This window comes from Silurus aristotelis (assembly GCF_946808225.1).
Source record: "Silurus aristotelis genome assembly, chromosome: 6".
NCBI classification, from domain to species: Eukaryota; Metazoa; Chordata; class Actinopteri; order Siluriformes; family Siluridae; genus Silurus; species Silurus aristotelis.
The window spans coordinates 20,240,123-20,257,346 of NC_139579.1; the positions used below are offsets into that span (position 1 = coordinate 20,240,123).

The 17,224-nt window shown below is 38.2% G+C and overlaps 1 protein-coding gene across 4 annotated transcripts in view; it reads right to left on the reverse strand.

The window, feature by feature from the left end:
• kif26ab (kinesin family member 26Ab) overlaps nt 1–17,224 on the reverse strand; it is a 75,417-nt gene that overhangs the window by 33,183 nt on the left and 25,010 nt on the right. For all 4 annotated transcript variants that reach the window (XM_083544016.1, XM_083544015.1, XM_083544018.1 and 1 more), the window contains exons 3-4: nt 13,227–13,703; nt 6,037–6,197 (exon numbers count right to left, since the gene is read on the reverse strand). In XM_083544016.1, coding sequence (XP_083400142.1) covers nt 6,037–6,197; nt 13,227–13,703 — 638 coding nt within the window. The remainder of the gene's footprint in view (nt 1–6,036; nt 6,198–13,226; nt 13,704–17,224) is intronic.

Genomic DNA, 17,224 nt, shown 5'->3' on the forward strand with positions numbered 1-17,224 from the left:
TATTCCAATGATGGGCAACCACAATAAAAATGAAACTATAACCAGGTCCACCACTTCCCCAACCAAATCCCCAGTACACAATTTTAGCCCTGATTTCTAAATCAGTTCTGTGTTTCTTTCTCAGTCTGTGGGTAAATAGTAATTCTCCAATATCTTCAAGCAGGTTTGATTTTTGCCGCAATGAATCATGTAGTGTGAACCCGCAGCAAAAATACAGCAAAGAAAGCTGCCAATGAGAGCCTAAAAAAGAAAAAAAAATTAATCTGCTCTCATGCAACATAGATCCGGTTAATCGTCTATCTAATTGCATGGGCGAGGGTGAAGTGTAAGCACGATAGCTGCTTCTAGAAGAAATTATTTGGCATGGCATATTGAACTTATAGGAACAGCAAAAATAAAAACAAATACTATATTTCTCGCAGTGCACGGTATAAATACATTACAGTGTTTTTACACTATGCCAGCAGTTCTCTGTGCAGAACAGACAATGCTGTGTGCCTGTAACTGCTTTCTTTTACTCTTGAGTCTGTAGAAAATAGTGACAGCCACACGTTCGAGATCTCTGGCATTTACTTCGTAAAGCTGGGTTTTGGGGATCAGGCATGCTTCAGCAGATCACCTCTCTAGGTGAAAGATTGCATCCTGTATGCTTCTTTCTGCAAGCAACTATGTGCTTGCTGCAACACCTACTAACTACCAAGTGATTAAAGTCATGTAGTGTGAAATGGTCAGCAATTCAGAGTTGTGCTGTGTGAGTGCGCACTCATCTTTAGTGTCTTTAGTTTATTCCTTCGTCCCTATAAAATCTCAGCCCTTACTTGATCTGATCCAATGCAAAATAAAACAAATGTGTAAACTCTTGTTCTATTGCGTTTTTTTTAGAGTTCCCCTTGAAGATGACAATCACCCCAGTGTGACCTGTTTGATCATAATACGGGCTATTAACATACCTTTGTAGGTGGGGGAGAAGTGATGCAAAATGAAAGGACTAAAGAAACCAGGCTTTATGCTGCATGATTGTTCATCTCAACCAGGACTCAGAACAAGTAGCCACAGAATTTACACAATTGCAAGCCAGTATCACTGATGAATCAGATACACCAAATATGGTGGATAAGTGGCTTGTGGTTAGTGATTCATCTGGACACATCAGTACTCCCCTTCACAATCCCCAAGGACAGGAAATGGACTAGGCTAGGCACATCCCTGGGGCTCAGAATGATAGATCAATCAACACCTCCACCACCATCCACCCCAGGACTCAAATCTACACAGCAAACAGCCTACTGCAAGCCCTTCACACCTGGACTTATCTTGCAGAGTACATCCCTCCCTCCACACCACTCAGCCCCAGCTGCTCCTGCTTATACTCCATGGCCATTACAGATACACACAAACACACACACACACACACATGATTACAACTTGGGACCACCAGCTGGTCTTCCACCTTCAAAGTAAACACTAGGTAAAGACAACAAAGCAGGAAAACTGCACTCACAGCAATCTGCTGTTGTCCTGATCACAGTTTAAACCTCACAGGATATAAACCATTGTTTTCTAAATAACAGATGTCCGAGAAAGAAAAATGAAACAAAGACATGCAACGAACACTTCTTTTTAAATTAAGGTCAGATAAGACTACTTTGCTGACAAAAACATAAACAAAATTCAGCATATTAGTTTGCAGGTAAAATATTTAATAAGTCGTACAAGCACACATCAGAACTGTGGTGAAATAACTTACTGCAGTTTCATGGTGGTGCTGCAGCTTGTGTCCTCAGTCTCTGCTATACAATTGGGAGAGGTATTCTGCAGCATCAGTCCCAGCCTGCCTACCATGGCCACTTGTGAATTGTCTACTGCTAAATGTGTCTTCCCCAGAGCAGAAAACCCAGCTGTGTGTGTGTGTCCTCAGTCCTGGACATCACCCATCCTGCACTGCTGTCAGTCCATGCACCGCTGCTGTTTCTCTCTGTCCCCGTGGTGTGTTGAACACCAGGCTCCAGCTCTGTTCCGGGCCAGACGCCACTCAACGTTAATCTGTTTTGCCAATTAGTCTCTGATGGGAATTATTGTAATGACATAAATTCTACCAAACCAACACCCAAACTGCCCCCTACTAACTCTTCACCTGTGCTCTATACTGTCCACTTCCTCTTTGCTTTCCAATGCTCAATGGAACTGCTCCTCTCTCTTAATTACTTACACTCACACTGTCTCTCTTTCACTCTATAAATCCTCTTCTCTGATGTATAAAGCCGATGTTATCAGCTTAACTGACTTCTGTCTGAGTGTGTGCGGGCATGTGAGCTAAGTGAGAGTGAACTCTGAACTCTCTCTCTTCCAGTCTTTTGCTTGTTTCTCCACTTTTCCAAAACCATCCCCCAATCACACTCTTTCCATCCCACCCCCATTTTAGCCAGAAGAAGGCCACGACCACCCATTAGCATAAACACAGGCAGCATGAATGTGAGAGGGGATGGTTTACAGTACCTAGCATGCATTACACATGCCATTATCTATGACATTCTAAAGCAGCAATAGGAAGCTAATCAGCTTAACAATGCGATTAAAGAGATGCATTCGTGTACGTAATTGATTTAAAATGGGCCACCCTAAGGACATTTGCAAATTACGGGCAATGCTAGTTATCCATGGGTAACCAGACTAATGTAGAATAGTAGATCATAATCATTAAGTGATTGTTAAATATCTGCTGAGGAAAACTCAACCAAGCACTAATAAATTTTTCAGTAAGCACTTGTGTGTAAAATCCTGATATACTGTATCTAAAATTGAAAAGGAGCAAAGTTTAATTAGGCAAATGCAAAATATGTATCACATGATTTTCTAAAAATCAAATGAAACAGTCAAGTGTCAAGCTATGGCTTTCTTCACAGCAAAAATTCTGCGTTGCTGATTTAGAGCAAATCTCTTGTTGTTTCTTACATTCACCGCAGTCATGTTCGTTCGACACATGCCATCAACTTACCTTTGTATGTACTTGCCAAAAACTCTTTGTTACTATAGTTACTCCCTAGGGCCTAGGCCACAAAGCATTCTGTCAGCCACAAAGGCCAGGCTGTGTCTGGGACCAGTCTGGACTGTTATGGGATAATTATGGTGGAATTTCTACTCCAATCATAGTCATTATCACCTAGGCTCACCTGGACAAGCAGCTGGCCAAAGCACGATCAGTTCCTCATGTGATCTGCAGCCAAATAGCTAACTTTCAGGCATGCATGGAAACTAGGGTTGTAACATAATGCTAGTATGTGCACCAGTTAAATGCTCCACATTTCCATATGTATTTGTATTAAAAAGTGAATGTGGCCTAAAACTCAAGTTGTTGTTGTTTTTAATAATTATGAATCCCATCAAATATAAACAAAAGATCAGTAGATCAGTAGAAAATCTAAAGGTAGAAATTCCAGCACTGGCAGAATGGTCACTCCAGTTTCTAACTAGACATACAATCCACCTTGCACTGTTTTTCTTTATAGCCCCACACAATATTGTCTATCAAATTTAATTGGTTATTTTTTCTATAACATTAACAAACTAGTAACCTTATTTAAACCACCCTAAACAAGCAGGACAGTTACTAATGACTGTTTTATTTTTTAAATATTACTTTTTTTGTAGATCTAAAAACTTTCATATCATGGGAATTTTTTGTTATCCTTGGGATCCCAGAATGAATACACACCTGTAGTCCTAACCAGATGCCCTGTGAACTGAACTTTCTAGAAAAAAATACAAATACTATACCTCCTGTTAGTACTTGTATCTATTTAGAACACACAACCATTTCAGTCTAAATAATGTGTTTGTGTTTGGTTACATCCCTACACTATTTTAAACAATGTACATGCTTCCAGTTTTAAGTTATAACCTTTCAAACCTATTGCATAGCCTGCTCTTAAACCCCTTTTACATGTATGCATGCGTACAGAAAAAAAATGATTCAACACTGTTTTCTCCAGCTGTCCATCATGTGCTCTCTGCTTTCCACTTCCAACCTGACAGCGCCTTTGTTCTCCCAGTCTAGTGCTCTCTCCTTCTCATCCATTTAAAAACCAATGGAGCATGGGCTGATTTTGAACAGCATTATATTCTATCAATAAATTCTTGCCTGGTTCACATCTACTATGAGCCCCTAGCTCAGAGTGCTGCACTGTAACTGAGCCCTGCATGAATCTAGAGCATGTCTTACCCATCTGTCTGTCTTCATTATGGCAGCTGTAGAGAATGTCAATATACTAATAATATGCTTTGTCAAACAGGGGCATTTCGTAATACCAAGATCTTGAAAAGCCATCTATCACTCTTGCATTCAATATCGCCTCCAACCTCAGCAGTCTCTGTCTTATCTAATTTCTTAATCTATCCATATCAAATTAGTCAAAAGCATTTCCAAGGCTAAATTAACAGGTTAGAAGTATGATGAACAAAAATATTGTGGCACCATAGATTCTCCATTAAACACAGAATATTTTTTTTTTTTTACTAATACAATAATTCTGCCAACATTTGGTTTTGATTTGTTTTGCCTTACATTTGTTAATTGCTTTTCATTTAATGTAGGAACATCAACAGTAATATTACCTTGCCCAGTTCAAACATTGTTTGAGCAGGTGGTTCAAGACCACTGCAGATATTTAAGCTTATAGCCTAACCCTTTAAGAACCTGTTGAGTATCGTAGGAAATGATGAATATGTGCACTCTATACCAGTAGGCTTCGTATTAAATTCAACAAACATTAAAGATTAGTTATGCATGCTGAGTCACTAATAAATGGCACACAAATAGTTCATGCTGAGAAAAACTGACAAGAGCAAAGTAGCAAAAGTGAGAAGGTAAGAGTAAAAAAGCAGACGTCTTTCTCTCCTCCTCGCCCCTCTAATCGCAGCCTAATTAACATTTCATTTACAAGAACGTGCCGCCAATACAGCAAGGCTGCTTCTTGTTGTACAAGTGGGAAAGAAACAGACATACACTAGGTGAATGGAGATGAGCTAGACTTCCTAACGCTCTTCCATTAACATTATATTTTAGAAAATAAATACAAAAAATGTATTCCCAAAAAGCAGAAGTACTGTATACATATTGGCTGCATTTACTGTAATTCACAAAATTCCTGGGTGACTCAGGTTTATTTAACAGCCAGGAAACACGAAGAGAACACATGTCCATAAAGAGCCTTTGAATGGATAATGGGTCTAGTTTTCTAAAGGCATTCTAAATGAAATTGAAACACGAGCATTAAACCCTCTGCTGTAAGGGGGTATCTGAAGGAGTCCTTAGGTTTGAGAATTTAAAAAATAAACAATAATTACTAATACATGCCTGCATCCGTTCTTCACACTGTATCAAATAAGTGGCTGTTATGATTAATGGTAGCATAGTCATTGTGTTTGAGCTTTTTTGTTTCCTAGACTTCCATTTGATGAGTGCTTGGGGTTCTTAAGGTAATAAGTAAGTACACTGCCAAGAAAAACACCAGAAATTCTTGGCGAAAGCTAATATTTGTAATGTAATGAAAGGTTGCAGCCATCATCCTTTCCCATTTCTCCTCTCGTCTCCCTTGGACATGTGGATAAAAGGGAAAAAACAAGTCTATTTTCCCCTCCCAGGCTTCTCTTTTAGGGACAAACAAGGCCTCCCTGCCTATCCGCTTGTTTGAGATTATGTCCAAAGAAAACACGGATGTGCTTATCGATCAGGCTGCAAAAATTAACCCTGTCTCATTCTGAGGTCTTCTATCTCTCTGTTTGCTGCATGACCTGGAAATAGTTTTACAGGTGGCACTGCACATTGTTGCAGCTTCACATGCTATTACAGTTTGATATGTAAGGAGCTACAAATCCATTTTCAACGCTTTTCATATATTCCATCCATCAATGTCCACAATCGACAGCACAGAACCAATTTTTCACTCCCACACAGGCCTGAGGTAACATTTCATTGTAAAGTGTTAAAAGATGCATTTTCAGTTTAATGAAAATGTTAATACATTACTCTGCTCTTACCTGATGAAGAAGGATGTGGAGGTAGGCTGAGTAGAGGACAGTGTTACAGCTGGATCAAATTTTACTGGACTTTTCTGTCGTGTAGGGTTAATGGAGACAGAACTGGCAGCTGTGTCAGAGAGTGGAGCAGTCTGATCAGGCTCAGCCACAGGACCATGTGTCTGCAAGGAACAGGAACAAAATTAGATGATGGCTGCTCAAGATTTCAGTGAACCACATAAACACATGTCATGTATGGACAATGATTATAATGTTATACATTAAGCTAAAAGAAAGTAGATCAAATTCTAAATAATGCGAGGGAAAACTGAAAACAATCTCCATGTAGAAAATTTCTATTTCCTCATTATATTACTAGCAAGTAAGTTAGAAATTATGAGATACAGAAGAAGAATAAAAATATCCCAGTTGGAAAGTGCTTTCTTCCAGACCAGATGCGGTGAGGGCACCCTGATGTTGCTCTTCATCCCTGAAGAGGCTCTGAGTGCCTGTGCTGAATGTCATCAAGACAAGGTGGACTACACAAGCAGCCAAAGATCTGTCTGTGATACCATTCGACATTTATTATGGAGACATGTGTGTCTTTACAATACTTACTGGCTAAATATCAGTGCCAGTAAAACCTTATCTTACAGTATAATAGTATCTGTTCTCCAAGTTTAGATATTCTTGTGTTTTTAAAGAATGAATTTAAAACCTGCTTCTCAAACTATTCAGAATTTAAGTAATCCATTTAGTTGGTAGCCCTTTTGAAATTACATTAAGGCTCTGTCATGAATTGAATTTACAATACGTTTTAAATGGTTTTTTTTAGCAGCATTAACAAGTCAAGTCAAGTCAAGTTTTTTGTATAGCGCTTTTCACAACAGACATTGTCTCAAAGCAGCTTTACAGAAAACAACAGTGAAGGTGAATGGTGTGCGTTTGTCCCTGATGAGCAAGCCGTGGCGACAGTGGCAAGGAAAAACTCCCTTAGATGATATGAGGAAGAAACCTTGAGAGGAACCAGACTCAAAGGGGAACCCATCCTCATATGGGTGACATCAAGAGTTTGGTCATAAATCTTTCAACAATACAGAACAATTTGTGATCATTGACCATAGAACATCATTCCTGTAACATACAGAGAACTGGTTAGGTCCTGCCCATGGTATACCTTATTTTTATACATAGAAAATACTAAATTTAGTGATGTCTACAGAGTAAAATCCAATTCTGGCATTTTAATAATTGGTGAAGCAACCCAACCTTACTTAGGATTGTAAAATAGCTTTATTTAGCCAGGCTCCTTCTTTGTATGCTAACTGAGTTAGTATGTAAGCAGAAGAAGGTTGTGATCAATATCAACTGCCAAAAGCTTGTTTTGTATGTAAGCTGCTGGGCCATTTCCCAGACTCTGCCAAGACTTAATCACTTTGAGCAGCTGACATCTTTTAACTTAAACAAGGCCTACCATTTTAAGATATGTTTTATCAGTGCATTCCAGTCACTTTCGCCATGTTTACTGTGGATTAACAGTCTGGCAACTAAAATAACATAATTTATGTTCTTTTTTATAAAGCATATGGCCTCCAGTGCATGCCAGCATATCCTGTCAGTGAGACTATTTATATAAATACAATGACATATGAGCTCCAGAAAACTTGCAATGCTTATACACAGGAAGGTGAGTATTGCAGTAAACTTCCATGCCCTCAACACTGAAATAACATTTAGAATGTACATATTCACTAGGACTATAAGGCAGGATTAGACGAAAACGTAATTTTTTTTTCTGGTGTGTGTGAGAATTAGTTAACTTTGATACTATTGTGTTCAATGTATAGAATAACTGCATAACAAGAAAAGTTGTTCAACAGTGCTATTGGGCATATTCCTATGTCCAAATAGCTATGGAAAATGAAAGGAACACCATGATACACCCAGAACATGATAAAGATGACAAGGAGGGAGATCATGGCACACAACATTCCAGTTTCACATTCGCTCTAAAATAAAAGCAGCTTCACACTTGTGCATGTGTGACTATTTGTGCAGCACATAAAGCCCTTAACACAGATAAGGCCAGAGCAAAACCAGGCCCCCTATCAACAGGATAAATGCTTTATGGGGCCATGCAGACCTGTCTAAGAATAACTATGCATGCTTGCACATATGCATGCACACACACACACACACACACACACACACACACACACAGTCAGATTGCTGTCAGAAAACCCCAATGGTTTGACAGGCATGGGGTTTGAGCGCTTATGTCTACCTCATGAGTGACGGACAAAGAAAGAGGGCTAAGCATGCTGTAGCCCAATGGTAAGATCATTAGGTTAAGCTTTCACATGGTGTCCATATCACCTCAAGACCTACAAGAGGCAACACATAATAATATGCTCATCTGAGGAGTCAAATCAACTATTCGTACATTCCCTGTCCATGTTCCCCTTTCCTTCTCTCCCTATCAATCCCTCTCTTCTTTTTGTGTCAGCACGTTTGTGGATATCTCTCTGCAGATGCTCCCTAATGAATCCTCATCCTGAGCTCCCAATCAGCAGGGGGGTTTACTCCAGCTCATATATAATCCACCTAGTCAATCATAGCCAGTGTCTAATAATTTAATTTTGCTGCTGAGCAAACAATAAGGTCAAAAGATAACTGAGGACATTGTACAGAATTGGGAATATAAGTTTCTATCATGTTTGTTTCCAAGTCAGCTAATGTGAATAGAGAAAAACAGGTACATGGTCAAAATGTAAAAAAAAAAATTATTTTCACAGTTGCCCTTTAAACAACTCCAGGAGGGACGTTATGCCTCCAAAAGGAAACAGATGATAGGGAGGTTAATATGTGAATGTCACCAGACAATGTCCTGAGCTGACCTTAATGGACCACAACATCGCTTCACCCAAACAGAACATAGTGGAAGTGTTTTTAAAACATTGTAACTCCCACTGCGACAGATTAATGAATATGTGAATACAGAGTGTGGGCTTGTAATATAACAGATTTAGCTCTAAATATTGCCATATTTTTTTGACAATAGCAATCTTACAATTATTAATAATGATCATAATAATTTATATTCTCACATAATCTTCAAAATTGATTCATTTTTAATTATATTAAAAAAACATATTTTTAAAATTTATAAAAAAAAATTTTTTGACAGACATAGCTAATTTAATTGTTTTGCTTGTTAAATACATATGTATGTAAAGTTAAATACATGAAAAACATTTAAAATATTGCACAATAACAGTAACATACTCCTGCCCTATTTAGCTTCCAAATAAAGTTATTATTGCTCCAAGTGATTAAACATGGGAAAGCAACAAGCACTGATAAAGGTCCACTGGGTTAAAATTCATACTGCCCCATGCTTGTGGGAAGTAGAGAATACTGTTCATGACAGTGTGGCCAGATTGAGATAGTTTGAAATATGTTACAGACACCAGTAAGTTGTTTTATAACAAATATTTAATTTAATAAGAAAATATTTAATAAGAATTTTATCTAATATTTTCACAAAAAGGCAGATAGCCCAGACGGTGTACAGGTGCATCTCAATAAATTAGCATATCATTAAAAAATTGATTTATTTTAGTAATTCAATACAAAAGGTTAAATTCGTATATTATATAGATTCATTACACACAGAGTGATATATTTCAAGTGTTCATTTCTTTTCATTTTGATGATTTTGGCTCACATTTAACAAAACCCACCAATTCACTATCTCAAAAAATTTGAATACTTAATAAGACCAATTAAAAAACCTTTTTTGTGAATTGTTGGCCTTCTGGAAAGTATGTTCATTTAATATATATGTACTCGAAACTTGATAGGGGCTCCTTTTGCTTTAATTACTGCCTCTATTCGGCGTAGCATGGAGGTGATTAGTCTGTGGCACTGCTGAGGTTGTATGGAAGCCCCGGTTTCTTTGATCGTGGCCATCATCTCATTTGCATTTTTTGGTCTCTTGTTACTAATTTTCCTCTTGACAGATTCTCTATGAGGTTAAGGTCTGGTGAGTTTGCTGACCAGTCAAGTACACCAACACCATGGTCATTTAACCAACCTTTGGTGCTTTTGGCAGTGTGGGAAGGTGCCAAATCCTGCTGGAAAATGAAATCAGTATCTGAAGCACTGACTCCAGCTGCAGTCCACTCTTGGTGAATCTCCCCCAAATTCCTGAATGGGCTTCATTTCACCTTTTTAATCCACATTTTTTTCCTTTCATTAAACTTTCCATTAATACATTGAATACAGCACTCTGTGAACAGCCAGCTTCTTTAGCGATGATATTTTGTGTCTTACCATCCATGTGCAGGGTGTCAATGATCGTCTTCTGGACAACTGTCAAGTCAGCAGTCTTTCCCCATGATTGTGTTGCCTGAACCAGACTGAGACACCATTTAAAGGCTCAGGAAACCTTTACATGTGTTTTAAGGTAATTAGGTGATTAGAGTGTGATACCACAAGTCTCCAATTTTTAACATTTTTACATTATTAAATGCATACATTAATGCTTGTTTGTGTGTGTTTGTGTCTTTTCAAATTATAACGAAACTTAACCCTGATTATTGTATCAACTCGAGTATTGTTAAAAAAGGTATTAAAAATGCTTAAAACTGGGTTACTTCAAAAAGTTACTTGACATTATTTTATATTACAAGTGTGCCTGTCAATTAATTTCTTTGAGGTTACTCTTGATGTCATACTGCCCCACCAAGATCTTTAACTATGAGCCTTAGCTGATAATTATTACAGAAATATTACTGGTATGTGTGTCACTCATTCAGAAATGAAATGCAGAATTGCAAACAGGTTCCTCCAGAAGCCAATTAAATGCATGATGCCTTTTACACACATCTTACTTTAGAGGCATTATGGTCCTAGCTGTTGTCTTTGTGCTTTGAGATTAACTTTTTTCTCCATCCCTTCTTCTCCATTGCAAAAAGTAGCTCCTTTGCAGGTGGCCCATTACCAGGGTGAGCAGGACAAAGCCCTAAAGCAATGTAAAACCAGTAGCATCTCTAAAGACCCGTTGTCAGGGCTGGTCCATCTCCAAGAATTATATGTCATTCCTTTCTTACAGAAATCATGATACCTTACTAACAAATTAAAGCACATACCTCTTGTCTGTGCTGACTCCACACAACCCCCAACCTCCCATACCCAACCCACACACACCATGGTTTTTGTCATTCTGCTGAGATGTCGATGTAATGAAAGAAAGGAAGGCTTTCCAAATCACAGCAGGCATATTTCAGCATGGTGGAGAGAGGCATGCGTTCTTAGCCCTGAGGGGATGCCATTCTCCATGGTTAGGATGTGTGTGTGTGTGTGTGTGTGTGTGTGTGTGTGTGTGTGTGTGTGTGTGTGTGTGTCTGTGTCTAGGCATACATATGCCTGACTGTGTGTTTTGCTGCTGAACACCACTAGGCATTCAGCTTCACACTCCCAGCAGCATTGCAGGCTTTTCCACTCGTGCTGTGACAGTATTCCATCACCGCAGGTTTTTTTCGACTTAAAGCTTTTTATGCCTTTTGAATGTGAAGCACACACGCTGGCTGCTAAAAGCCTCAACAGTTGTGGGCGTACGGGAAAACAAAAGCACTTGTTGACATTAAAGCGATGAGGGAAATGAGGCAGCGGTCATACTTTTAACCTCGGCATTCATCACTGGATGTAACTCCATCCAGGAACAAAGGAGGAACGTTTTGGAGACAGTGGCTTTAAAAGCAATGGTAGACACAAACAAGCAAAGCAGTGAATTGAATTCAGAGCAATTAATAACACTCATAAAAAGTAACAATTACAGCTGGAATTTGCTGAGGCTATAACTCAGTGTGTCCATTTGTTAATTTAACCCACAGAACAGTTATACTCTATATATTTTGTTTACAGCATTCAGCTTTTATTGATGCAATTCCTTATCAGTATACCAGACTTACTTGCTTGTAAGTGTCAGATAGTAAAATATAAAACTTGTGAAATTTATAAGTCAATTTTCAGTAAAGCACAACAAGAAACTTTTTGCTGAGAGGCAATATGATTTCTTGGACTTGAAATTTTACCATGAACTTGTATAGAACAATATTTTTTTACCCGGTCTCTAATTTAAAATCAAGAATTCATTAAGAAATTGATAACGCCATCTGAACAACTCTGAACACTGAATAGAAATATCTTTTGAGGCTTAACATTGTACTATTCCTTTAAAACCTTTTACAAGGTAGAAATGCTTCATTCTCACCCATATAACAATGAGGTGATTAAAATATCACATAGCTCATTCATGTTGGCAGGTGCATAATTGCTCTATTTCCAGAACAGGAAAATCAATGACTTGTGAAGCTCAAACACTCCATCTCTCTTTTCGTCATAAGAGCATTTGAAGTTTGTGGAGATGCTTACAAATTAGAACTGTTCAATGCTGCACATACTAAACATGTAATTGCTTATGACTACCACCATTTTAGACTGATAGCTACCTTCCCATTAAAACAACAGTAAAAATGAACCGAGAGCTTCTTTACCAATACCAATATTGATCTCTCCCAAACCTAAACCTACACAGCCAGACAAATAACAATTAGTCGCACTTAAAACAGGCACAAGTGATTGAAATATGTAAAGTGTAAGGTGTCAGGAACCAATGTATATGAAAGAACATTTATAAATGTCATAGTATTCAACTAAAAATAACTCACCTTTTGTATGAGTAACAATTACTTGAAATAAATCGTCTAAAACCTGCTTTATTATCCAAGATTGTTCTCACACACACACACACACACAAAAAAAAAATCCATCCTGTGAAATAAAGTATATGAAATTAAACAAATATAACATGCAGAAAGATTCAAAGTAAAAGCAGTCGTTTCATTAAGCTGTAAATAAACCTGGTCTCTCTTCATTTCTAAGTTTAGACCAGACTCATGGTATGTATTTAACTGATGTTGCGTAAGAAATTCCTACTCTCCTCTATTTTTATTGGTGGTTGCACTTACACAATCATTTTCATGTTTGTCATCAGGTTTACTCTTTTTTACTTATAAAAAAGCGATATGAGTCTATATGTGTGCATTTTTTTATATTAGCAAAACAGCAACAATTAATGCCAACACTAATGAATATACTGCTGAGTGGTTCAGTGAAAAAAAAAAAATAACACAAGTGTCACCTACCGGGTTTGGCTGGGGCAGGAAGTTGTTGACACGTGAGATGCTCCACATGCCTTCCAGGTACTGCTGCGCCTGTATGGTGACAGAGCTAAGTGCACCACCCAGAGCACCTCCTCCTACAGTGACCTGGACACTTGGCTTTGTGCTGGATGCCCAGTTCAGACCCCTCCTATGCTTTCCCACAGGCACCATACTATGGGCTGGGTGAGGGATTCTTGATGCAGGGGACCTGGAGGAGAGCGTGAGCACACCATGGGTGGTCACTTTGGTAGGCTGCCCAGGAAAGGTTTTAGAGGGCTGAGCCGGCATTGTTGGCAAGTCTGCATCAGGGCACAGCTCCTGGAGATCCTGTAAAGCGTGCTGTCTCAAATGTTGCATGGGGGTGGCACAGACCGGGCATCTTAACCCCTTATGCCCACCCTGGGCTGGCCAGTCTGGCAACTGTAGCTGGTCAAAGAGGAAAGTGGCAAAACCAGGGTCCTAAGGAAACAGAGAAAAAAAACTACAATTTCAAAAAAATTACAATGTTTTATATTTATACAAACATAACTTTTGTTCTGCAATAATTTTTTGTCTCGCAGCTCAGGTACAAGAGGGAAAAGTATACATTCACAATGTAAAGATGTTCACCACAGAGAGTATTTTTATATTTTTTAAAACAACAGCAAAACAGCTACATTTATGAAAAAAAAATACTACATATATGTGTAATATGCTTGGGCATGACTTTATCCTTAAAAGACAGGAAGGTGATAGACTCTTTCCAAATATGCATTTGGAAAAACAAAAACAAACAGCAGGCACAAAAGAAGCAAAGCTCTGGCAATGTGTTGAGACAGGGGCTAAGTAAATGTTTATAGCACCTCTGAGATTCACACATGGACAGTGGTAATCATGATAAGAGAGAGCACTTGTACATTCACAGAGCTGACCAGATGATCACCTGCCTTCAACTATACATTGCATATAATGTATGTAGCCAGAGAATGACAATGACACAAAGTAAAATAAAATAGCATGGCATAGAATCTGCCTTTCAAGACATCCCATACCTCAGAGCTTCTATATAGTGCTGACTGTAGAAACACATAAATACACATAATACAGATATTTTCACTAATGCCAGAGTATCAGATTACATTAATCTTACTATCAGCACAATGTACCCACTATGTTAATCAATCATACAATAAACACTCTGCTTTGGGATTTTCGAACAAAGGATTTTTAAAAAATGACTTGGTATTTGTCGTAGATCATCCAGTAATTCAGTGGGGAGCAATATCTAAAGGCTTTGGCAGCTAATGGCGGGATTTGTTAAACAGTCTCCTTATGGAATCACCCACTCAAAATAACACATGAATTTTTAAAGAGGATCTGAAAAGATAAACAACCAGCTACTGTAGCCTGAGAGTAGCAGAGCCAGCGATATAATCTGAGTTAGCCAGGGGCAATCTCACAAGCTTTAATGTTCCAAGTACACAACACATACACAACACACATCTGACATACTTGCATGCAGTCCTCTTTTTTCCTTCACCTTACTCCAGTACCTTGGGCCATTGTTCTCATGTGGCAAATAAGCACTCTTTTGTATTCAGTGCACTCACCCCGTGTACATTGTTAAGACATGATTTAAGAAGCAGAATATAATTTCATATAGTGGCCCCATTCTGCTGCTTTTGCTTTTTGGGGTTATAGGTCAGGTCATAGCAGTGAGGGCTCAAGGTTTGAGTTAGCAGGAAGGTTATACAGAACTACACCGGCCAAATTTGTGTTTTAAGGATGCAGGCATGGAAAAATGAGGCAAATTATAGATGCAGCAAGTGAATAAGAAAAGGGCGGAAAATGAGAGCAATAAAAACGAGAGAAAAAGAGAGATGATTAGGGTTAGACTCCTGGCCTGGGGGTTTGTAGTCCATTGTATTACTTCATTGCCAGTCGCTTTATGAAGCTCTGGGGATGAATGAAGGCCTACACTATCTCCTGATTAGGAGCCACTAAAGAACAGCAGAGAGAGCTGTAGGATAAATGACTGCATGCATGCCCTCGGTCTGTCTGGTTGCTGGACTAATGATTATGAGATATAGGCAGAGAGGGGGTAGGGCAACAGGGGCTACAATGAACCAAAAACAGACGACAACATATATGGAAATGTAAAAAAATAATGTAACACAGAGAGAGACAACAGAGTGTAAAGACACAAGAAGGTAACATCAAGCCACATCCAAAACCTTGACCCCTGCATATGGTCTTAGGTGTAAGTACATACTTAATGGTGGAACGTACATAAGGTGTAAGTACATACTTAATGCTGTAAAATAAGCTAAATCCTTTTCATCCAATTTTGATTCTTTTGCCATTATTTTACAGTCCCCTTTTTAGAGGTCAATGCGATCTCTTTAAAGCCCAGAGAGATTTCAATACCCCTATATGTTAAATCATACTTTCTGATGTTTTGCTACAAGTATAACAGTTTTTTTAAGCAAACTCTTCCAAAATGGCTTTCTTGTTTGTTTGTTTTTTGTTTGTTTGTTTATTTATTTCAAAAATACTTCCGTTTGAGAATAATATTAATCATTACTCTGATGGAACAAATAGCAAATATAAAATTATGCATCAGCCAAAAAAGTTTTTAAACAAATGTAAACAAATTTACGTTTTCTATGCTGAAACTTTTTGTACTCTCTTGATCTTCTCATGAGGAAGATTTAACCAGGATTCTTATCATTCAAATATCAAAAGTCCTTATATGTAGCTTTCTGGAAAAAAGTTTGATATTTTCAGTTAATCAGGAAAATATGTAAGATTTCTACATGAATTTCTACTAGCATAGAAACTAATTCATTTAAGTGTTGTTGTTTTTTTTTTTTTACTGATTTTGTAGTTGTCAGGTTATGTAAAAAATATAATAACACATTTTTTTTGCATCTGTAATAACAATATAGATGGATGAAATGTGCAGCCAAATATTGGATGATATGTTTTAAGAGATCAGTTGTAATGGGTTATTCAATACAGAAGAACCCTTATTGTAGGATTCCTCTTCATGTCTCAGCAGTTTAATTCTCAGTCTGATGAAGCAGAAGACATTTAATGAATGCTGCATATTGTTTACATAATCCTTCCATAAACACCATCTACAAATGAGAATTTGAAATTGGACAAATATGTGTTTTGAATAAAGAATACATCACACATGATGTTGCTTTGTTAGACATTTGTAATGAAATAAAGCAGGTAACAAAATATTCACCAAATTCACCAAATGAATTAATCATGCCCATAAAAAGAGTTTATATGTTTACATAAGAAGATACATGGGACTTTTCCATTTACTTTCATTTGTCTATATATGTGCACTGGCAACTGAACCTGGGTGCAGTAGTAATGTTTTTTTGTCTCTGGTTATGCTCCATCTGACATCGGAGCATAACAAACTAAGCACTAATGGAAGAGGCACACACTGTGCCCAGTGATGATTAAGAATCTCTACAGTGCGGCTTAAAAGCAACTTAATACACTGTAAATACAAAATGACATATTGTTTCCAACTTTATATTGAACAGCTGGGGCCAGCAGGATACCAGACCAAACCAGACTTTTCACAGGTAGAAAAAAGAATGGGGCTTCCCCATGAGCAGAAAAGGGGTTTGGAGATGACAAGAGCAGCTGCTTCTACAATGCCCACAGTGACACAGGAGGAGAGCATGGCTTTCTCACGGCAAACCATTAACGCAGATTACACTGGCTAGGCTCTAAAGAGCACCTCCAGACCTAATCTCAACTGACCTTCTCACACACATGCCCGAGTCAATCCTCAGAATTGGAGATTTCTCTCGTGCTGGGTACCGAGCAGGACCCCTGTGGGCTTAATAACTCTCAGCAGCAGATTCACAAGCAGAACAGGCATTCGTGGTTAGTGATTAGTCATTTCCTTGTGTTTACCATTTTCACTGGTGCTAAAAGCTCCCTAGAGATAATCTTGTCACCAGATCATG